The sequence below is a fragment of the Scomber scombrus genome, chromosome 17, assembly GCF_963691925.1.
Source record: "Scomber scombrus chromosome 17, fScoSco1.1, whole genome shotgun sequence".
In the NCBI taxonomy this organism is placed as follows: domain Eukaryota; kingdom Metazoa; phylum Chordata; class Actinopteri; order Scombriformes; family Scombridae; genus Scomber; species Scomber scombrus.
The window spans coordinates 16487146-16509987 of record NC_084986.1 but is presented as its reverse complement, the minus strand read 5'-3'; the positions used below and the strand labels follow the sequence as shown (position 1 = coordinate 16509987).

The 22842-nt window shown below is 40.6% G+C and overlaps 2 protein-coding genes across 2 annotated transcripts in view; both read left to right on the top strand.

The window, feature by feature from the left end:
* The window catches only part of grm1a (glutamate receptor, metabotropic 1a), a 28723-nt gene extending 22914 nt beyond the window's left edge, over window positions 1–5809 (top strand). Inside the window, exons 6-8 of the mRNA XM_062437026.1 lie at window positions 553–679; window positions 2345–3281; window positions 4996–5809. Of these exons, the coding sequence (XP_062293010.1) occupies window positions 553–679; window positions 2345–3281; window positions 4996–5809 (1878 nt within the window). The remainder of the gene's footprint in view (window positions 1–552; window positions 680–2344; window positions 3282–4995) is intronic.
* Window positions 5810–8680: 2871 nt separating this feature from the next.
* Window positions 8681–21615, top strand: rab32a (RAB32a, member RAS oncogene family). The gene is made up of 3 exons (XM_062437328.1): window positions 8681–9076; window positions 17760–18037; window positions 20402–21615. Exons 1-3 carry the CDS (start codon window positions 8863–8865, stop codon window positions 20549–20551), a joined length of 642 nt encoding a protein of 213 aa, XP_062293312.1. The 5' UTR covers window positions 8681–8862; the 3' UTR covers window positions 20552–21615.
* The last annotated feature ends 1227 nt before the right edge of the window (window positions 21616–22842 follow it).

Here is a 22842-nt window from a genome sequence, read left to right as displayed (position 1 = left end):
TACTAATTGATCTATATTAGATCAAACACAATTTTTGAATTTGCACAAGGTGTACAAATGAATCTCTGTGGTTTTCACCCTACCTGGCTGAGAAGAGAGGCCAGTTTCTAAATAGTAAACACTGTTATTGAGCCCAGTTTGAAGAAGTGCCCTGATTTGCTTCATCCAGGGCTGATTGTTTTAAGTCTAGCTGTACACTAAGTCGCCCTGAGGGAGGGTGCATCCTCTCTCATGGCTGCTCACGCTTCCCCTCTCTATCTGCTTTTGTTTCTTGCCCCACTTAACACCCTGTTTTACATATCACAGTGCTGGTAACAGCTTCTCTGGGAGCAGAATGTAAAAGCAGCTGGCCTTGTTGCTTTATAAACAGTAAGTTTGAGGCCAAGAAAAAAAAAGCTCCCTATCCCTAGCACTAAAAGCACCAACCTCGTCTTGATGCTGATTACTTATTAAGGTTGCTTCATGTGCACGTCATGGTTTGATTAGTGTTGTGACCGGTTACTAGTGTGTCTATGACCTCTCACTGTTTATGTCTGGCCTCTTTGCATGCAGGTGATAAGGAAGGGCGAGGTGAGCTGCTGTTGGATCTGCACTACATGCAAGGACAATGAGTACGTCCAGGATGAGTTTACCTGCAAAGCCTGTGAGCTGGGATGGTGGCCTGATGATGACCTGGCAGGTAAGAAACACAAAGTCAGAAACTCTGAATCTGTTTTTATTCTAATGAACAATGTTCATCCATAATCCCTATTTGTTACCCCTTAACCAACCTACACTCTTAATTTAACCCTTTTCTTGAATTTGCTCTTAGTTAACGTAACTTTGTGCCCACTCCCTTGTCAGGATATGTATATCTTATAACACCTATCCCACTGAAACAGCACAAACCCTTTATATCGGACAGCCTGTTTCTCTCTCTCAAAAAATCATCCCCCACCCATAAGCCTGTTCGTACTTCACACCATGACACCTCCTTTCACTGATACTTTTCATCATCCAGGTCCTATGACCCTGCTCTCTTATAGCTCTGTCAGTCTCCAACCCCCCCCCCCTCCTCCCCAAAAAAAAGTGACATTGCTCGCTTCCCTTCTCCCTCCTCTTTGCCTTGTTGTGACCCATTAGTTGTTTTGACGGCGATTTATAGAGTTGAGAGGAGCTCTCAGTTCCCAGGTGTAAAATCCTATTACTGCCATGAGAGGCTTGGGGATACATTTCAGCATTCTGTCGAGGAAGACGTTCTCCCTTCACTCTTATTACATGTCCCTATCAGGAGAATACTAATAGAGAGAGTTGGTATCCTATTCATAGAGTGAAGCTGAACTGTCCATATGTTCACTCATTTCTCATTCAGGGCAGAATTTAAAAATATTTTTCTTACATAATTTGACGATGACACTTTCATATATTGTCTAATGTGACTTTCATCAGAAAAAGCGGCACAGCGGAGGGGTGAGCTTTGTTTTTGAATTATTCAAAGGTCTTCTCAGAGCTTAGATATGACAGTATAGGTTTTAGAGGAATACAGGATTTGAGGATTGTGTAAAAACGGATACAGATAAGTGCATTTCATCTTTGCCACCCTTGTACATTTGCATGCAGTGAAGCTGATACCTCAGTTAAGCTTGGTGGGTGGTCAAAAGAAAATAGGCAACAGTTTTCTGTCACTCAACTGTGCCTCTGTGTGCTTTTGTAGAAGTGCTTTTAAAGAATACTTTAGCATGACAACTGGTTTACACCTTGATTTGAAAATATCCACGCTTCCTGAGGCAACAAGTCATAGGTTATTTTAAGATTTACAATTTCTCATGATTTGGCATATTGGGAGTTAGCAGGCAGACCAGAAGTAGCTTTCTCCATGCATAGCCTTGCATGTGATGGTAGTGTAATGCTATTAGCAGCAGCATGTAATTTATGGAGTGTTAAGCTGGGGAAGTCTAGGAATGTCAGTTTTCTAGTATTAAGCTCGACAAACTTCCTCTGCATGTTCAATGACAAATAGACAACGGGTGCACTATGACAGAGTTGACACACATACTCACATGTCTGAGACACACATTTGGCATAGCATGAAAATGAAAGAGAAATCTGACAGAACTGGAGCTTTGAGATGTGTATGATGACACATGCAAATGAGTTCCCAAACAATTTTTGGAATACTGTGATTGCTGCTGTACACCTGACTTCCCTAGTGTCTCCAAATCTGTGCTCCAAATCTCTTCTTTCTCCCACATCTCTCCTCTCAGCTCATTGATTCTTTTCTCTTTTCTAATACACCTATTTATTCACAAAAAAGCTCTACATTGCCAACTAAAGATTAATCTGACATCTCTTTTGCTCTCCTCAGTCTGCCAGCCCCTGCCTCTGAAGTATCTTGACTGGGCGGATGTGGAATCCATAGTCGCAGTGGCTTTTTCCTGCGTGGGCATCATGATCACCTCCTTTGTCACCTTTGTCTTCATCCAATACCGTGATACCCCTGTGGTGAAGTCCTCCAGCCGGGAGCTCTGTTATATCATCTTGGCAGGCATCTTCCTGGGCTACATATGTCCATTCACTTTAATCGCCCGTCCCACAGTGGCCTCCTGCTACCTGCAGAGGCTCCTGGTGGGCCTGTCATCTGCCATGTGCTACTCCGCTCTGGTGACCAAAACTAACCGCATTGCCCGTATTCTGGCAGGCAGCAAGAAGAAAATCTGTACCAAGAAGCCCCGATTCATGAGCGCCTGGGCCCAGGTGGTCATCGCCTTTATGTTAATCAGTGTACAGCTAACTCTGGAGATCACACTCATCATTCTGGAGCCCCCAATGCCCGTCAAGTCGTATCCGAGCATAAGTGAGGTGTTCCTCATCTGTAATACCAGCAACGTAGGCATGGTGGCGCCACTGGGTTATAACGGCCTGCTAATCTTGAGCTGTACCTATTATGCCTTCAAGACAAGGAACGTCCCAGCCAATTTTAATGAGGCTAAATATATTGCCTTTACAATGTACACTACCTGCATCATCTGGTTGGCCTTTGTGCCCATCTACTTTGGCTCCAACTACAAGATCATAACCACATCTTTCTCTGTCAGCCTCAGTGTAACAGTGGCACTGGGGTGCATGTTCACACCTAAGATGTACATTATTATTGCAAAACCAGAGAGGAATGTCCGAAGCGCCTTCACCACATCTGATGTGGTGCGAATGCACGTTGGAGATGGAAAGTCTGCAGCTCCCTGCGGGAGCAACAGTTTCCTCAGTATGTTCCGACGGAAGAAGCCTGGATCTGGCAATATCAAGTGAGTGACTTTTTATGTTGTTAATTTTTGCCAGATTCTGTGTTGTTTCCTGAAGTAACTGGCTAGAGACAAAGTTATGAGATGCCTAAACACTCAAATGGTGCAGCGGCTGTCCAAAGATAAACGTTTGGCATTTTTTGAATACCATCACATATTTGCAAGTAACATGTAGCTGCTTCTTTTTGATATATCATAACAATATTTGAGTGTTTATGCTTGATGTTAATGTTCCAATTTTAATTTTCCAGTGCCCCAGTCTATGCTAAATTAAGCAAATGTTGAATCATTGATTTAGATATGTGGCATCTTTCCCCCACCCATGAGAACAATATGATATTAATGAAATTAAGCTAAATTTTATTGAAGACTCAAGACAGGATGTTCTTCTTTAATTGGTTTAAAGATAATGGGCCATGCTAAGGTGTCAACCATTCTTTAAGTGTAGATTTCACACATCTAAGTTAGATATAAGATTTGTATATAACTTTTTTGAGATTCACAGCAGTGATACATGGACAGTTGTCTAAAGTAAGCAGTGGGGAGTATGAGAGTGTTCCTAATATGTTTACGTGTTGTCTCTCACCTGTGCTATGCAGCCTTTTCTAATCTTCTAACCCTTTAACTTTGTAAACTGGGCAGCATATTGTCTGCAAGTGTAGAGGCTGGCAAATGTTGGCATGGGGGTCATTCAAATCCTTTCTTGGAGAGCTGCACTGTCAACTGACACTTTTGACACATTTTATTACATTATATACAACCAGAGGACAAATTTTAACACTCATAGCCAGATGATCATAAATTGATCAGCTTGACTAAAACTGAAATCTGTCACTCACTGTAAACTGTGCAACACGAGAAGCCCACAACAAAGGAGACCATGGAGAAGTCCAAAGGAAAGTTGTGTTTAGACCTGTTTATTTGACCTAGACATGTCATTGTATTATCCTTGACACTAATTAGTAAAAAATAAAGAGGGTAAGTAACCATTCTTAATTTGGTTGAATCTCAGCTTGAGTTTTTTTAGTAATTTTTAACTCATAATAAACACAATCTGGCAGGTTAAATGTATCTGATGAATTAAAGAAATTACTTTCACCTGTGATTCTGTCATTCCTGTGTTGGCAACGGTGAAACGTGTTTTTGACACTGCAGCCCTCCAAGTAGGGGATCTGCCACCCTGCTGCTTTTGTTTTATCCTGAATTAACCTCACATTTAACTTTTCTCAGCATGAATGCCCCTCCCCTCCCCACCTCCCTAACTAATCACATTAGAGCCAGACCTAGCTCATTCTGCACTCAACTCTGTGTCGTCTTCAGGCCAGTTCAGGCACCAGCAGAGATACTTTGCAAATGCATGCGTCCCATTTTAACAATATAAACAAATAGTTAGACAGAACAAAATGAGCTAGATGGCTCCTAATTCCGTAAGCTCGATGTTTAAAGCAATTAGAAGATCATAATGCTGTCTGCAGCACATTATGAATCACCATGTTTGTGAGGTGCCACAGTTAATAAATGTGATGCTCTTTAGGGCTCATGAGTGAACCCCTTATCAAGGCTGTTAATGTCAAGTCATGTGGTTCAAAAGTATTTTAACATGCACCAGAGATGTTGAAATGCTGCTGCTCTCCTGTGTTATGCTGCTGCTGTGTTGATGTTGTTTTTACTTCATCCGCCTCCCGGTTAGTAACTTGAGTCTCTATCTCGTTCATAGTTCTAATGGCAAGTCTGTGTCATGGTCTGAATCAGGTGCAAGACACCCTCCGAGGGGGGGGAATGTGTGGCACAGACTGTCTGTGCATGTGAGGAAACAGGAAGCCAACTTGAATCAGACGGCGGTCATCAGGCCCCTAACTAACACCCCCGACCCCCACAGTTGTGAGCCCTCCACCTGCGACCTTGGCACAGATCCCCATCTCCGTGAAGAACCACCTGGTGCTAAGCCTCTATACAACCGGGTGGAACAGGGCGACGAGGGTGATGCACAGCGCCCCCTCTGGACTCCAACTTGCTCTGGACAGATGCAAGGCCCGGAGCCTAATTTAGATAAGCCGGCTTCTTATTTACCCCTTCACTTTACGGGCTGCACCACAGAGCACTTGCAGGGAGCGTTGGTGGACACACACAGCTCCCATGTCCCTGCACTGAATGACCACACCAGGGAGGAAATCCCTGCCAACGAGCCTTTGAACTTAACACCCTCTCATCTTCCTTTGGTCCCACACGTGGGGGTGTTTGAAAAACAGGGGCTCGAGGATGAGGAACTGGACCTCTTACACAGCTACATTTATGATGCCAAGGAGGAAGGGGAGGGGGTGGATGGGGAAGGCGAGGATTTAACTCAGAACAAGCCAACTCTGGAGGATTCCCTGGCTCTGTCTCCCCCCTCCCCCTTCAGAGACTCAGTGTGTTCAGGGGAGTCTATCACTGGCTCCCCCATGATTGAGTCGATGCTCGGTAGCCCACCGAGCTCAGTCTACACCTCAGACATCCTCCGAGACTTCGCACACAGCTCCTCAACACTGTGAGAGCAAAACAGGCGCTGGCATGGCTGCTGTCAGCACACTTGTACATCACACAGACATTCATTTCCACATACAGGTACACACTCACGCACACAAACATGCATATGCACACAACATTATTGACCATTTCACAAGTTGTTTTACATTTCTTTTCTGCTATTTCCTTTGCTTGCTCGTATTTATCACTCTGCTTTTATCAGTAAGGAGTTAATGATGCATAGAAGTAGAAAACCAGCAGGAAACATCCGTTGCGTACAGTGCATACATTACTGAAGGGCTGCCAGTGCACATAGCCTCTCTGTAAAATGTAAAACTGGGAACGGTGCTCTCATGCCAAATTTTGATGAATTAAGCCACACTGAGCAACATAATGAAGGATGTAGCTGTGTTTTTCATAGTGGCAGTGCAAATCAGCAGCCTAGACAAGAGAAATGGAGGAGAAAAAAAAACCCAGTTGTATGTGAGCACTGCACTCTATGTCACAACCAGAGATGAAGCCATCTCTGAGGACTGCAATAGCACAATTGGATTTCATGCCAATTTTGATTAGCTCTGACATGTACTGGCCTGCACAGGTGTGTAGCGGTCACAGCTGCATCAAAGAGAAACAGTTTCCTTTTTCTTTTTTCTTATAAATAAATAAAAATAAATAAATCTCACCTCATCTCTCTCACACCAGACCTCATTGCAATTAAAATATATAACAAACAGATAAACTAACATGAAAAGTGCAGTAAGTTGGTTGAATATTACTTTTATGTGTTGCAAGGTGTGCTTAATACCACAACAAAATATTGCTACTGAACTGAGACTTTGCTGAAGACTTGCGCTGTGTGATATGTGATATGGATTTAATGTGCCAATCAAAGTTGTTATCAACATACATCCCTGCTTTCAAGTTTTACAATGTAGCTGATACAGGTTAGCCTGATTGTAGATGATGGCAATGTTGTTTATTCAGTTTACACCTGATCATAATTCTGAGGACGTTTTCTGAGCATGGGACGTTATAAGAGACCTACTTTTGCTTTCCATGCTGCTGTGTTGATATTTCTCATGTTTTCTGAGTTTGCTGTGTCATTGTAATGGAAAACACAGTTCTTGTACAAGTTCTCAAAGTTTGTAATACTGTTAAGCCATCTCTTGTTTTTCACACAGGTGGTATGTTTGTAATACTGATAAATGTTTATATATATAAATATATATTTAGAATGTCAACAGGAAAAAAAGAGTTTATACATTTTGAAACTGTCCTCAGATACTTGTCAAGGAGCAGTGTGTTTGGTTTTGGGTAACTTTTAAGCTAACTTGAGTCGACTGTATCCTCTTGAAAATATTCAGTTGTAAAAGTAACCATTGATTAGTTGCTTCTTGTAATGAGATTACATGTTTCAATTTTGCTTAAAACTTACATTATGAATTTAAGTAGTTTACTTGAGATTCATTTTCTTAGTTTGTTATCAATAAGAATGCAAATTATTTCAAAGTATAAGAATATACAGTACATAGTGCAATTGTATTGTATTTCCAAATGGTTTTAGTCTATTATAGTGGAAGTTGTTCGATGATTTTAACCAATGTAAAATATAAAAAGGTGCCACAATGTTTAACACTGTCAAATCTAGAATGAAATAGGCCTTTATGTTTTGGGCAAGCTGAACGATGCTGTAAAATAAAAAACTATTTATATTAAAAAGACTGTTTACTGCCTGCATTAGCCTGAGCTTGTCATTAGGTTCAATCCAAAGAATTGCAAAGCTTGATCAATATTGTTTCAGAAAGTTCTCTAGAGCTGCTATGATTAGTTGATTAATCAATTAGTCGATCGACAGAAAATTAATAAACATATATGTAGATGTTTGAATAGTTGTTTTTTGTTCATTTTCCAAACAAAGATGAAAAAGTTCAGTTACAGCTTCTCAGATTTAAAGTTGAATTCTTTTGGGTTTCATATTAAGGAGATGTTCCAAAGGACCAGTGTGTAGGATTTAGTGGCATCTAGGGGAGAGGTTGCAGATTGCAACCAAGGGAATGCACCTCCCATCATCCCCAAGGTAGATCAGCTTTTTGTGCGGGTGATGTAAAGTTTGCACACGTTTTTACACACACACACACACACACACACACACACACACACACACACACACACACACACACACACACACACACACACACACACACACACACACACACACACACCTTTAGTATATCAGGCCTAAAGTTTGTAAGAGAACCTAATGTGGCTGTGAAAATCACAAAAATCATGAAAGGCTTTCAAGCCAGTGTTTGGTTTGTCCATTCTGGGCTACTGTAGAGACATGGCAGCCTTGATGGAACAGGACCCAATCCCTACGTAGATATAAAGGGCTCATTCTAAGGTAATGAAAACACTCAAGTTTTAATTAGACACTAATTATGTATATTATATCTAATTTCTGCTTAGTCTGTTCCACTAGATGCCACTAACTTCTACAAACTGCACCTTTAATACATCTTAATCTGTGGGAAATTAAAGAGCATATTTTTCACTTTTTCTCTGAAAACTCATAGCCTAAACAATCAAGAAAATAATCAGATCAATGAATTTACCAATGAACAGTTTTCAAAAACACCTGAAGCAAAGTTAAGACATTTCAAATATACTTTCCCCCTTTATTTTAAAGAATTATATTTGGAACAAAAATAATCAAAGTGTCTTTAAGAGTTAGTCGATGATCATGACGTTTTATTTGAAAGTTTAGGGAACAACACATGATTATGTAAGCATGAAAGACCACAAGAGGAAGCTGGGACGTGCATCGAGTTTCCCTGACATTTCCGGGTCCTATGACTTATCAGGTGGCTGCAGGAGGAGGAGAAGGAGGAGAAGTACAAGTAGAAAGGGGGAGACAAATGTGATTTGTGCTGCATCTGGCCCTCAGCCCTCTGACCAACCTAATCCACAGCTGCCTCTCACAGGAAGCCTACATGACAGAGAAAGCAGAAGTAGTCTAGAGTATTGTTTTTTTTGTTTTTAATTTTTTTTGGAGAAAGGTTGTGAGTGTGTCAGTGTCAGCATGGCCGGGGGCTCGGTGTCTGAGTGTAAGGAGTACTTGTTCAAAGTGCTGGTGATCGGGGAATTAGGCGTCGGGAAAACCAGTATCATCAAACGCTACGTGCACCAGCTTTTTTCTCAGCACTACAGGGCGACGATCGGAGTCGACTTTGCACTTAAAGTGATCAACTGGGACAGCAAAACGCTGGTCCGGTTACAGCTGTGGGACATCGCAGGTAAGGACGCGCTCGTTCGCTTTAATTGCGATTTGATTCTGAGCCAATGGCCGTCGAGAGAAAGTTTTGCTTCATGTTTCACTTTCACATAGCCTACACAAGAGTGCATATGTTACTAAACTTGTTGTGAGGGACTTTTCATGGATTTGGATTGGCTACAGTGCCAAAACCTCCCTCACAATGTCATGAGTTTATTAATAAAGTGTAAATTCCCAGGCGACCGTGAACTCAAAGAAGAAGCAGGAAAGGAATTTCCACCAGAAAAAAAACCGGTTGATCATGCTCGATGTCCTTTCCACTTTATGATCACCAGCTCATAATTGCCAGAGGAATGTAGGTCACGTTGTTATTACCGACTGAGCACCGCCCACTTCAATTAAACTCACCATCATATTCATGTAATGTTTTCTCTGGGGATTAAAATGTGTTTATAGGCTTACTGCGTGACTTAACTGATCCTTTTTTTTATGGCGAGCCATTATTCATGTTGAAAAGTCATAATGTTTTTCAGATGCCCCTATCTGGCTGTCTCTGTTCAGTCACATGTGATCCTTGTATTTCTGAAAGGGCTTTCAGTAACTTCCCATCCAAGATGGTTTGAATTTGGTGTACACACCAACCTGTGCATTCCAGCAGCTTGAGTAAGCAAGCCTGGAGAAATCAGAGCAGTGTCAATAAAAGTTTCCCCACATGCAAACTCTCACAGTGTTTGTCATCTCTGGGAACTAAAATATCACACAGTAAACACAGCAGTCTGAGAATGACATGCTTGAAAAGACAAGTTAGAGAGGAAGTTAGCAGAGACGAGCAGGCAAAGCAGCCAACAAAAAGTTTGAAATGGCAAGTGTCGACTAAGCTGACAGTTGCAGGTTCGTAAAGGTTAAAGAAGCAGGGTTGAGGGTATTGTGTGTGTGATGGAGGGGTTGGTGCGTGACATCTCATTAGCGTCCATCTTTTCATGTCTTATCTGGTGTGGCTTCATTGCCAAATATACATCTTACATGAGGCTTGGGAAATTGCTTGGTCACATAACAAGCTGTAGGGGAGTTTTTTTAGTGTAAGGTATAATGAGATCATGTGGCTCATGCACTCTGTGCACTCCATTCAAAGTGCCAACAATAATGCCTATATACGATTTCTAACATTTCAAAGGACTGTATCAGGTGATAGCCTTGAGCCACCCTGTTGCATACGAATAGCAAAGACATTACAAAAAACAATAGGTGCAAATTGCATTGTCTGTTCTGTCTGTCATGGGTTACACCATGCATTTACAATCGTGACCTCTCACATGGAGATTGATGGTTAATCATTCTCTTAAAGGGTAGCTCTAAAAGAAGGGTCTTTGAGTAAGTAAGTAAGTGTGTGTGTGTGTGTGTGTGTGTGTGTGTGTGTGTGTGTGTGTGTGTGTGTGTGTGTGTGTGTGTGTGTGTGTGTGTGTGTGTGAAGAATACATTTATACTTCTTACAAAGACCACGAAAATGTGACACAAATAATGTTATTATAATGAGGTGAAGATGCCAGTTTGAATCCATAGGTCATACTTAAATCACTAACATTGCTATGGAGCTCTCCTTTTGTTTGGTCAAATATAGTTAGTGCACATACAGTATATTAGCCGTGCCCATTTATAAAAAAATGTTGGAATATGAAAACTACAGTGTAATGAAATTTAGCTACTTTACCACTTTCATGTGGAAATTCCTGAAATTTGATATGCCGAGTAGGGATGATGAAATTATCAATTATGTATGCTTTCATTACGATTGGACTTTGTGTTAACAAGTTACACTATGGTCCATTTTCTCTTACATGAACCATGTCTTTGTTGATTAGCCTGTAGCCACCACATAATTTGAAATACCAGTAATCTTTGAAATGACTGCAATTCATGGGTTTCTCATCATGATGCATGTGCTAGAGTTGGAGATAGTTGGATAAACTATGTAGAGCTCCAGAAAAACAAAAGTTTTTCCTAAAATAGTAGTAGTCATGGAAAAATCACCATGTGCAACTGATTTAGCCTGCACCACACAGACTAGAGATGTTTTACTCCCATTTCATGTTGTTCAAATATCCATAGCCAGATGTTAAAGTGCCTTGTAAAAGCTTTTCATCTGGCCCTGCAGTAAAATGTTTTGGGGTTTATTTTCAATTTATCTTGAAAAGTCAGTTGCTGTGGGTCATATCAATAGTGCATATGTATGTAAGCACAGATTAAAGGATAAGTCCAGTCAAGTATGTCTTAAAGCAATGCTCACATGGTCATTTGTACATTGAAAGAAGTATTGGTCAGTGTAATAGTTCCTCCTGCTCATATGTGATGTTTTCACTGTCTGTGGAGGGATAGTAACACAAAGAGCCAATTTTCTACTAACAGGATTGTAACTTTGAAAGATATTCATTTGATTGGTCTAACTCCGAAGCCGAAGTCAACTTGTACCAGAATGCATTTTGCACAGAATGAGTACTATGGATTTTGTCTGATAGATTGAAATTGTGTAAGGATTCTTCCGTACACAATATCTTTACACAACCAGCATGAAAAGAAGTAGAAATTACATGGACCAATAACTCTTTCAATGTAGATATGGGCATGTGGGTAAGAATGTGAACCCATCCTTTTAATGATTTTTTTTTTTATCCTACTGAAAGAAAAAAAAGATTAGCCCTGCCTCTGGATACAATCTATTATTACTTTTGAACACCGCCATGGTTACGCAGGTCCAGCCTCTCCTTCAATCAAACAAACCTCATATGCTGAGACAGATCAGGACAGATGGTTAGAAGACTGCTGTTTTTATATTTATTCCATCGCTTACAGCAGTGACAGAAAGGAGGCGGACAGTTGGGTGTGTGTGGGGTTTGGGGGGGGGGGGGGGTCGTCACATTGCATGTCTGCCATTGACTGGCAGTGTGGGCTACGATCCCCGCCGTCACTTGGGCCCTGGCAGCACAAGCTCAGTGCACAGGGGGCATCTGTGAGTGAGTGCCAGGGATGGCCGTCTGCCTGTCAAAGCCAGACAGACAGCGCTCGATCAGAGGATCTGCTAGGGTAAATAAACACTGACACACACACACACTTAGATGGACTGATATCATTCATAGAGACAAGGGAAGATGCTTGCACACATTGGGTGAGTACAACCGTTTACATGCGCGCACACACACAAACACACACACATGCTGACCAGAAAGAAAGTTTGAGGTTAGATAACACAGATACTAAACCTCATTATTCACACCTACACCAAGGCCTGGCCTGAGGACACTCCGAGGATAAAATAAGTAATGAGACGTGGGTGTGAAAGAGTGAAAGCTGGAGGTATATTTGCCAAGTCATTAAGACCAACCATTAAGCCATTTAATCGTGCAGAAAAGAAGGAATTATCATCTTGGCAACACTGAGAGCAACTTCAGAGTTGCGTTGTCTTTTACCAACCTTTAATAACGATTACAGTCTGGGAGGAATGATAGTAATCAGGGCCTTATTCAAGATGGGGCCACTAAGGCAGTCAGTGTGAAGCTGGTGGATTTCCCACCCCTTTTCACCCAGAATTGCTACTCTCTCCTGGATTTGTCTATGCCAGCGGACAGGATGATTACCACCATGGCATAGAGTAAGAAATCCGCACCCGTTTTAGGATCAGACATTTCTGTAGGAGCAGAAGGTTTAACATTATTGGACATATGCAGCGGTTCCCTTCACAGCACTGTGAACCCTTATAGTCACACCTTATGCCCTGAATGGAAGCAAATGTTTCCACTCATTTATACAGGTTTTTACTCATATCTGTATATGAAACGAGGGCAAAGGTGTGCTTGGTTTAGCTCTTTACTGGTAAAATAAATCGGTGTTCCCTGCTGTGCCTCATTATCTCTTAGTGTCCTGTGTCTTTTGTGCATTGTTAGATGATGGTGGTGATAGTAGTGGTAATTGTGCATTAATGTACAGGTCAGTTGTTGTGTTTAGTTTGCCTAAAAGATGGCGGACACGTGCAATAATTCTGGTTAATATTCTACAGCAAATATTATCATTCTGTGCTAAATTCCTACAACCTTGTGCCAAGGCTTAATGTTTAGCAGCCCCACCAATACTTTAGCTGAAGGTGATGGGAAAAAAGGGTAAACCACGTTAAGGTGGGGGATTTTCTTTCAGTTCAGATTCTGTTCAGTGCCGAAGGCTGTAGTAAGCTGAAGTAAGTCACTCCTCACATGCTGCTCAGTGGAATTTGAACGTGCTGGTCATGTGTTGTTCACAGTCCCTTGTTGAAAGCTCGTGCTGGAGACCTACCTTTTTAATGACTGGACCCTGTGTTGTCTTCGTTATGTTCGTGTTGTTGGGAGGGTCGTGCGGGGAAAGTTTCACAGCCAGTTGCCTCCTAACAACAGACGGAGACTGCTGCTGTTGCTGCTGCCGTGTCTGGCTTGGACAGTTTCTATGGTAACCCACCCACGGACTAGCAGTATGTACGGCCGTAGAGGGAACTAGGGTTGCTAGGGCTATGGATAATGATGAGACTTTTCTTTATTTCTGTTTCTCCCACACAACAAACAGTAGATGATACAGTAGCTGTAACTAAACCACTTCTTTTTCATCGAGGAGTTTTTTAAATGTAGATTTCTGAAATTTTACACATTTATAGTCAGAAAACTTAATTGCACTTGAGGTCATGCACCGACTGAAATGTCCTTGTTTTATGTTTTTTCACAATAGTTTACGGTCTCTCTCTTTTAGATTGAGACATACTACTCCTTTAGTTTGTAGGCAGTTGCCTCACGTTGTGTTTATGGCAGCAGCACACAGCTTTGTTCTCTCCTGCAGTCTCGCGCTCCTCTGTGGCCTCCACTCTTACCCACTGATACATTGTTGTTAAGACTGCTCATTCCATTCCTGTGTTTTACAATGATTGGGTTAACAGCATATGACACTCATTAATGCTTTCTGCATAGCTGTATTCATCCTTTACATAGAAAAAACAAAGCTCACTCAGATACACAATACTGTTGCAGGATAATTGTAGAAAACATTACAAAGAGCACACATCATTGGCGTGATAGAACTAGACACAAAATACACCAGCACCATTACATTTATATTTACTAATCTATCGCCTGTATTGACATCATAGCATCGATTGGAGCTGAGCTTCCTACACAAGCACCTGAACTCTAATGCCTCCTGTGCTCAAAAATCAAACATTTAAAGAAGAGACAACCAGCTTGCCAATTAGAGCAGGGAGGTAATATAGACCTGGAGTGAAAATGTGAGCTTATCAACTTATTGAAAAAAATGTTCATTAGTTTTTAACAGTTTAAATCTATACAGTGCACCAGAATGACTATCCGGACTTAGCTGTGACACTTCAAAGATCAGGTATCATGGGATTTGCTGTCATTTAATGTTAGTGACTTCTGCATGGAACCACAGCACCTCATCAATACCCCAAATAACTCATTACCCCCGACTACAGCCATATGTGTGTGTGTGTGTGTGTGTGTGTGTGTGTGTGTGTGTGTGTGTGTGTGTGTGTGTGTGTGTGTGTGTGTGTGTGTGTGTGTGTGTGTGTGTGTGTGTGTGTGTGTGTGTGTGTGTGTGTGTGTGTGTGTGTGTGTGTGTGTGTGTGTGTGTGTGTGTGTGTGTGTGTGTGTGTGTGTGTGTGTGTGTGTGTGTGTGTGTGTGTGTGTGTGTGTGTGTGTGTGTGTGTGTGTGTGTGTGTGTGTGTGTGTGTGTGTGTGTGTGTACACGTGTGCAGCTGCAATCACATCAGTGGTATTGATTGATATAATCACTCCATATCAGTCCTCTCCATTCAGCCACTTCTCTCGCAGGAGGGGCACTCCTATTCACAGTGAGGTTAACACCCCCAGACTGGCTCTGCTTAAATATCGACCGGCCGATTAAGGACTGGGGCCTGTCAGAAAATCAACTCAAGTGAGGTGAAGAGTTGAAAGTAGATCGTAACATGCTGTCATGGATTCTTTATATTTATGGAACGGCTTGTCTTCAGTTTCTCGAATAAATAAACAATCATAATTATTCGGAGCATTCATTAACGTTTAAAACAAGCATCAGCAGATACAAATTTCAATTCAATGTGTCGAGGGCATTGTTGTTAATTAATTTCCAACCTTTCCATTCTGCAATTTATGTAAATCAGTTCCTAGTCCAAGGTGAGCTGACAGAAAGGTTGTTTTGGTTGTTGTTATGGAAGTCAGTATATCATAATAGGTCTTGTTGCTCTATTCATTAGTAAGATTAGCGTCTTTTTGAGAAATGCCTACCTTTTTATTTTCCTGCCTTTTAATCAACTAATTTACCTTAAAAAAACTTTTGTGGTGTTGTTTGTCTTGCTCTGCAAAAAAATCATTCTGTCTTTAATATTCTTCAATCACACATTATGGCTAAACAATTATGTGAAGCCAGTTATTTCTGTCCATATTCTGCATGTCCCTCCACACTTGCTGAAGGTATGAGCTCTACAAAGCCTGGAAATGAAAGCCTTATTTCAGTGTATCGGCTCTTTATCCCACTGTGTCGTGTCTCTGGTGAATTCACCTGGGGTTATATCAGCTAAAATTAGACTCTCAATTATGAGCAATTACCGTCAGGCCTGTGGGCCCCACAGTGTATTCACTCTCTCACTCACACCCGCACTGCGCCACGCCACTCCAGTTCCTTGCGTGGTTGGGTAAGCACCTACAGTAAAGCGAAAGTATACTTAGAGCAGCTGTGCTCACAGTTCCTCAAACATTTTTTTTGTTTCTTTTTCTGTTTTGTAACTCATATAGTGGAAACTGTTAAATGTCCCTTGAATAGTTACACATGCCCTGTAGGCTTTCTTAAATTGGAGCAGTGCAGCAAAAAATACACTGTGATAAATCGATTCCAACGCTACATTAAGTTTTGGAAACCTGGTATAATTGCAGACACTGAACTAAGAAAAATAAGTTGAATGAGCAGGTGCTTTAAAGGCACAATCTGTGAATTAATGTAAATGAATGGTAACCTCACCACCAAAATTTCAAACGCTGGTTTGTAATCTTCTGCCACAAGTTCAGACACAAATTAAATCTAAGACGTGATGTTCTGGCTTGTTTACGTTTTTTCATGCTTTTTTTGTACGCCCATTTATACACCTCAAATGTGTACAGTTCTTAAACAGGCCTGCCTATATGAGGTCCATGTTAAATGTCTGTAGGATGGAAGTAATCATGCATCATGACAAATATTGGCAAAAAACAGCAAAAACAGGAAACATATTGGGGAGCTTATGCAAGACCATGACTGTTTTTTATGTAAAGAGAAAAACGGCTGTCATCAAAGTTGAGTCATAGCGAACTTAATCTTCCAACTTTAACATAAAACTGCTTTTGTCATATCTGGAGAAACACTTCCTCTCTTTGAACTGCCAGAAACACATTTTAACTGTAGGCTCCTGACATTAAAATGACCAGTTCCTTTAAAGAATCTCTACTGCTTATGCGTCTTAATGTCTTTATTACATCTGGAATCAAGACTCCCTACGTTCCAGACTAAAACCTGTTCACGCTTGTAGTCAGTTCCTCTGCAGGCAGTTTTGGGTAAGCATAGTATCAACACACCTAACTATCTTGGCATTGGCATCCAGAAAAAGAGTTGACATTAGAGTCCAGTCTTTAGGCCCATCTATTAGATGCTTTAAGTGAACTTTTGATTAGTCATACATGCAGGAAGGTGTGACGTTGGTCAATTTTACCAGACTACTGAGCCACTGAACTGCTAATCATAGATTCACTTCCCCCCACTGATGTACTCTACTGTGTGTCTGTGTACACTGCACAGTTATACTAAGGTGTAGTCATCTTCTCACCTCTTAAGGTTTCATTTTGAATGTGCTTATTACAGGACAGTGATTTGAATAGTTCATGGTTCATGACTACAGTGGAGTCTCTGTCTAGTTATTTTCGGTGACTTGGTGCTATCTAAAATGTTCAAATGCTATGCACACACAAACTAAAAGGGAAAAATACAAAAAAATTCAAAATGCATACTTCAAATAGACTTAGTGTTTTGTTGTTTAGCAGACAAAAATGATTTATTCACAGGCTGATGAGTAGTTGGTATGATGTGACTACAATCAATAGATTTTTGACAAATACAGGTATAGAACATCTAGAAGTACACCAGTTTAAAAGGAAGCCCTCTCAGATTAATAATGACACCCCATATCTCACTGGTAATTCCCCTTGCTTTACCTTTGCGAAATATCATCTCAGATTTTCTGAGAGAATGACTACAGAAAATGGGTTTATTATCATGGCAGATTACTTCTGCCATTCTTTGTATGGATTAGCCCTGTGGCAAATTAGGGAAAGTAGGTCAAATGAGAACCATCTCTATGCTCATCATTTTTTGGCCACTAAAGAGGAGGAAAATTGTTGAGGTCTCTCCGAGTTGTAACAAAATGAGAATGAAACATGTCTTGCCATTTACTTTTCCCAAGCTCAGGGCTAGACATTTGGTTTCATCCTCAAGATACTGGTTCATTTTGTTTAATCACATCTGCTTCTGATGGATTCATCACATACACCTTTTCAAAAATTCTTTCATAAGCCCAAAACCCCATTACTTATTAAGCTTACTATATGTGCTTTATAAAAAATGCTAATACTTCACTAAATTCTCCTCTCATCCTCCAGGTCAGGAACGATTTGGGAATATGACGCGGGTGTACTACAAAGAGGCTGTGGGGGCATTCGTGGTGTTCGATGTGACAAGAGGCTCCACATTTGAGGCTGTTTCTAAGTGGAAGCATGACCTGGACAGCAAGGTGAAACTGGCTAATGGCAACCCCATACCCTCAGTGCTGCTCGCCAATAAATGCGACCAGAAGAAAGAGACCACCAACAACATGGCCCTAATGGACAATTTCTGCAAAGAGACTGGCTTTCTGGGTTGGTTCGAAACCTCGGCTAAGGTGAGAGATCAATACAGTACATTCCCCCCATATCTGTTTAACGGGCTCCTCTTTTCAATTATTCTCCCCTCTCTGATGTCTTTTCATGTTTTGTTTCTGGCTATTTTAAAGATTAAGCCAGGGTACAGCAGCGTGAAATTACCAGAGTTAGGACTCACATTAATGCTGGCTTAAATATCTTGCATCATGGGGGATAAATATTTCCTTCAAAGTGCCTCGAGTGATGGTTTAAACATGACCATTGATGGGTTCAAATTTTATTATACACATGGACATGACTTGTGTTTGTGGCAAATCAGATGTGAGAGCTTTATTATACACAGCCAAATATAAATAAAAGGAGCCACTGAACCGTTGTTGCAAATTTGAAGACTTTGCCATTTTACTGAATGGCCTCTTCACTTCCCCTCATGGCAGACAGGAAATCCTCAGAAATTATCTTGCAGCGATGCCAGCCTCCCCTTACCCTCCACTCTCCAGATGATGTAATCACAATGGTTACTGTGGTGATTGTGAAATACATAACATGTAGTAATGGCTTTGTTAACTTGGGCACTCTGCATCAGCAGTTTTCATCCAAAAACCAGCGTTACATTTGCCAGTTTGTAGAAATAGTAAAGAATAAATGTTGTGGCTGGAATGAGAGCTAAGCAAGCACCTGTATTTCTTAAATCTTGGAAACTTTGCCAATGGCTACAATTTTTAGAGTGGAAATGATCCTGCAATTCATGCACAACATCTTTGAACATTTATCTTCCCAACTGGTCAACTGGACAAAAAATGTGTTGGACAGCTGGTGTGATATGGTATCACATGATGTTGATTGATGTTGCCGCCCAGAGCTGTTAGGGTTAGAGGGGTAGGGCTCTCAGAGATAATATTCTGCAATGGTTTTCTTCAAATTTGGTCATGGTGTCACAGGTTTGGTGTTACTGCTGTGTGTGTTTACTCTAGGCTTTACTTCTGCCCTTGTGAGCAGAATTTGGTGAAGTGAGATCATGTCAGCACCCTCTCTCTTCTACAAAGTTAAGGAATAACTTCATACATGAAAGGACTAACAATATCTGACCTCTTAGTGTGTGATGACCGATGTAATGCAAACTATCTTCTCTCATATTTGTATCAGACTCATCAGCAGGTAGTTCTATAAGAGCATATGACTGACAAAAGGCTGTTAGTTGTCTGCATTGTGCGGGCTTGTGTTAACTTCCACATCTCAAACCGTTTACTTCCACGTTGAGGAATGCTTTGATGAATTTTAGTGTCTAGAGTTAACTTTATTAACTCACTGAAATAACCTAAGGCCTCTCAGCTCTGTCTCGTGCTGCGTCATGTGAAGTATGCTGGGGCGTGATGTGTGCAAAGCCTCTCTGGACGTTGTCCTTTCTGTGAGTGCAATGAAGTAGTGTTGTGTTTTCATGTGCCTGTCACACAGGTGTTAAACTCAGCCTACAACAACCTGCGATTGTAATTCTGTTAATAAAGCACTAAACTTTCTTTTTGTTTCTGTTTCGAAATGAGCAAACACACAGGCTGCCTCTCAATAATATACATTCAAAAAGGTCTTTATGAGAGAATAATACACAATCATGTAATCAAAGTTTGTTTTGATCACAGTTTTGAGGAAAGTGGGTCTGAAGAAGGATACTCAAATGTTAAGATGTTCATTTCTTCTAGTCCTAATCAGCCTTTTCTGCAACGTAGTCAACAACTTAGTCTCTAATTAGGAGGTCGGTCTGGTTCTGATTGGTGCTCACCCTCTATACATTGAGAGTTCTCATAATCATATAGTGAAATTCACATGCCCTACCAATTAATCATGAGCAGTATACTTGTTTTCACCAGATTTGTAATTACTTTTGAAAATAATAAACTATTAGACTTCCATTGCTAATATAATTTTTTGACTTTTGCGACTTGAAAATACACTTATTCTCGTTTGCTGTTACACAAGATACCCAGGCCTCTTTGTAAATATTTTTCTAACTGCAAAGCCTGGAGAAAGGCCATTAATATTCATTACCTCTTGAACCCATGAGATGACAGCTTTTGGCCACAGTGTGAAGGACAAAAACGAATGGTTGTTTTTATTTAGTCTCTGCTTGCATCAGACTGGCTCACTGAAAACCATCTCCCAGTGTTTCTCAGCTGTTGACTGCGTCATATAAAATGGTTTAGTGGACTTTTGAATTAATTCTGAGAGGTACTGTAGTTTCTATAAAACCTTATGATATGATCTAGGGAACAAAGTTTGCTACAAGCGTTGATGTGCAGGTAGAAGCAAGACAAGAATGAAAGTTATAAACTTGCAATTTTTGAAACATTTTATTGCCACCCTGACATGCTGCTTTCACCTTTCCATAGGACAACATCAACGTGGACGAGGCAGCGCGTTTCCTGGTAGAGAATATCTTGGCTAACGACAAAGGTTTGCCGTATGAGGAGAGCAATGGAGACCGGATCAAACTGGACCAGGAGACTGTGCCTGCAGAGAGCAAATCGGGTTGCTGCTAACACTCAATATATTCTCATTAGCCAACCCAAGCCCCCAGCCTGTGGCTCCAGCCCTTTACAGCAGCATTTGGGAGGAGTTTGAATTGTTGGTTCTTAAAAGATCTAGGAACTTCTCCTCTCTGCACTAATGCCCATTTGACCTGCACATCAAAGTTTTCATTGTAGCTTTCCCTAGGCCAGAATAGAAGCCTGATTTTTATCTTGATAGGCTCCCGAATATTTTCAGCCTCTATCATTCTGTGTCCTTCACCTCCAAACCACAGGATCTTTATCATTGTGTCTTTCTCAGCACACTTTTTCCTGACCGTATGTTCCACCGCTATCAACCACACCCACCACACTCAAACCTCTGTTGCCTCAACAGCCTCTGAAACCCTGAACTGTACCACACCTGACAAAGGATGCAAACTCCTCTGCCGCTTTGGTCTATTCCTTCTCTGTAGCCCTTTATTTGTGTTGGGATCATTCACCATTTGTCTGTGAAATGAGACACTTTATTGTTGGGTGTTTCTGAAGATTTTCTTTAGATAAAATAGATCTCCCTTAAACAGAAATTTTTCAGTGTGCTCATATTTATGTCTCCAACTGTACTCATATTAGACTACTGTGGAAAAAGTAAGCACATGGGCATCTCAGTTAAGCATTATCAAAGTGTTATTGTATTTTATATCGCTGTATAAAAGTGTTGTCTTTATGCTACGTTTTCTCTGATGTGCTATAATACAGTTTTGTTTTCTTATTCTCATAAGAGGCTGGGTCACACTCAAACATTTACAAGGACACAGATGGGCAATATAGTCATTCAGAAAACTCTAACTAATAATGGTACTATATGAGACACTGAAAAATATTTGTTTGATTGTCTTTCCACTGGTATGAAAATGTAGATCTGATTTACAGTATGTATTTTTAAAACATGTTGGGTCATGCATTATATATCTGGTGAGATATCACAAAAACAGAGGACTACACTCTGTTGTATATAGGGGTTGTAATCTGTTAAAGTGTTAAACTGTTTTTTAACATGGAGTTGAAATTAAGTTTACATGTGAAAATACTTTAAATCTAAGACCTTAATAGAATAAACGTTTTAACAGATGTGTGTCGGCTACTAGTGATTTAGTCTAATTGACGTATTTATCTAATTGTTGTAATCATTTATGGATCTAATAACAATACACTGGGGTAGTTTTGCCCAACATGTTCCAATGTTACTGGCTAAAATGAAGGATAAACCTGTTTATCTGTTTGAATTTTATGGTTCATTCTCTCAAGCAAATGTGTCAGATTATAAAATTCATTGGTTTTTACTGGCACGTAGACATATTGGATCAAGCAAGCTGAGCTGGGATTATTCTTGTATTAACACATTTCTTATTAGCATAATGTACAGGCACTTACACTTTGTGCAGGTGACTGCAGGTTTTTGGGAGCTACTGTAGATCTACAATGGCAGCATTTGGGACTACAGCAGAACTGCTGCAAAGATAAAAACAAAAAAATCTAAATGATTAAAAATTAAGAATCAGTCATAATGTTAGTCAACCAATTAAAAATACAGATAATGTAGATTACACAACATGTATGTATGAACTGTATGAAACGTCACTATTGGTATAATTGTTTAGTTTCATTCATTGAAATATGGCTTACAAAAGTGTGCATTTGAGAACGTTGCACCTTTAGTATAGTTTCTAGTTGCCCTCGAAGGAATTCATAGCAAAAAGGATAATGGATAAAGCTGTATGTGTGGAAATAGTACGTGTGTGTGTGTGTGTGTGTGTGTGTGTGTGTGTGTGTGTGTGTGTGTGTGTGTGTGTGTGTGTGTGTGTGTGTGTGTGTGTGTGTGTGTGTGTGTGTGTGTGTGTGTGTGTGTGTGTGTGTGTGTGTGTGTGTGAGACAGGCCCATGTGACTCCACTCAAGGAACAGTGTGTGATAGTCATCAGACATTGTGCTCCCAACTCTGCAGCTTGTGCTCTTCCACACACCTAATTGTTAACAGAGCAGGAATGCAGTGGAGCCATGCCAGTTGTCGACTCTACAAGCATTTCAGCAACACTTATTCAATGCCAGTCCTGCAATCCACAATACGTCATTAAAACCAAAGAAAGTTTAAACCTTGACAGAGTATTGATGTAGGCTACTCACTTTTTTTTTTAAATCTCAGACTTGATTTCACTGTTTCTGTGAAAGTGTGCTGCTACTTTATTAAGAACCAAATGTGCAATACATCACAAAATGACAGGCTTGAGTCAATAAAAAAAAATTGTGATGTACAACAATAATACAA

What these genes read in the sequence shown, in the direction of transcription:
- rab32a (XM_062437328.1), top strand. Translation starts at nt 8,863, where the DNA reads ATGGCCGGGGGCTCGGTGTCTGAGTGTAAGGAGTACTTGTTCAAAGTG. An exon ending in ACAGCTGTGGGACATCGCAG is followed by an intron (nt 9,077 to 17,759) that starts GTAAGGACGCGC and finishes CTCATCCTCCAG; the next exon opens with GTCAGGAACGATTTGGGAAT. An exon ending in GGTTCGAAACCTCGGCTAAG is followed by an intron (nt 18,038 to 20,401) that starts GTGAGAGATCAA and finishes ACCTTTCCATAG; the next exon opens with GACAACATCAACGTGGACGA.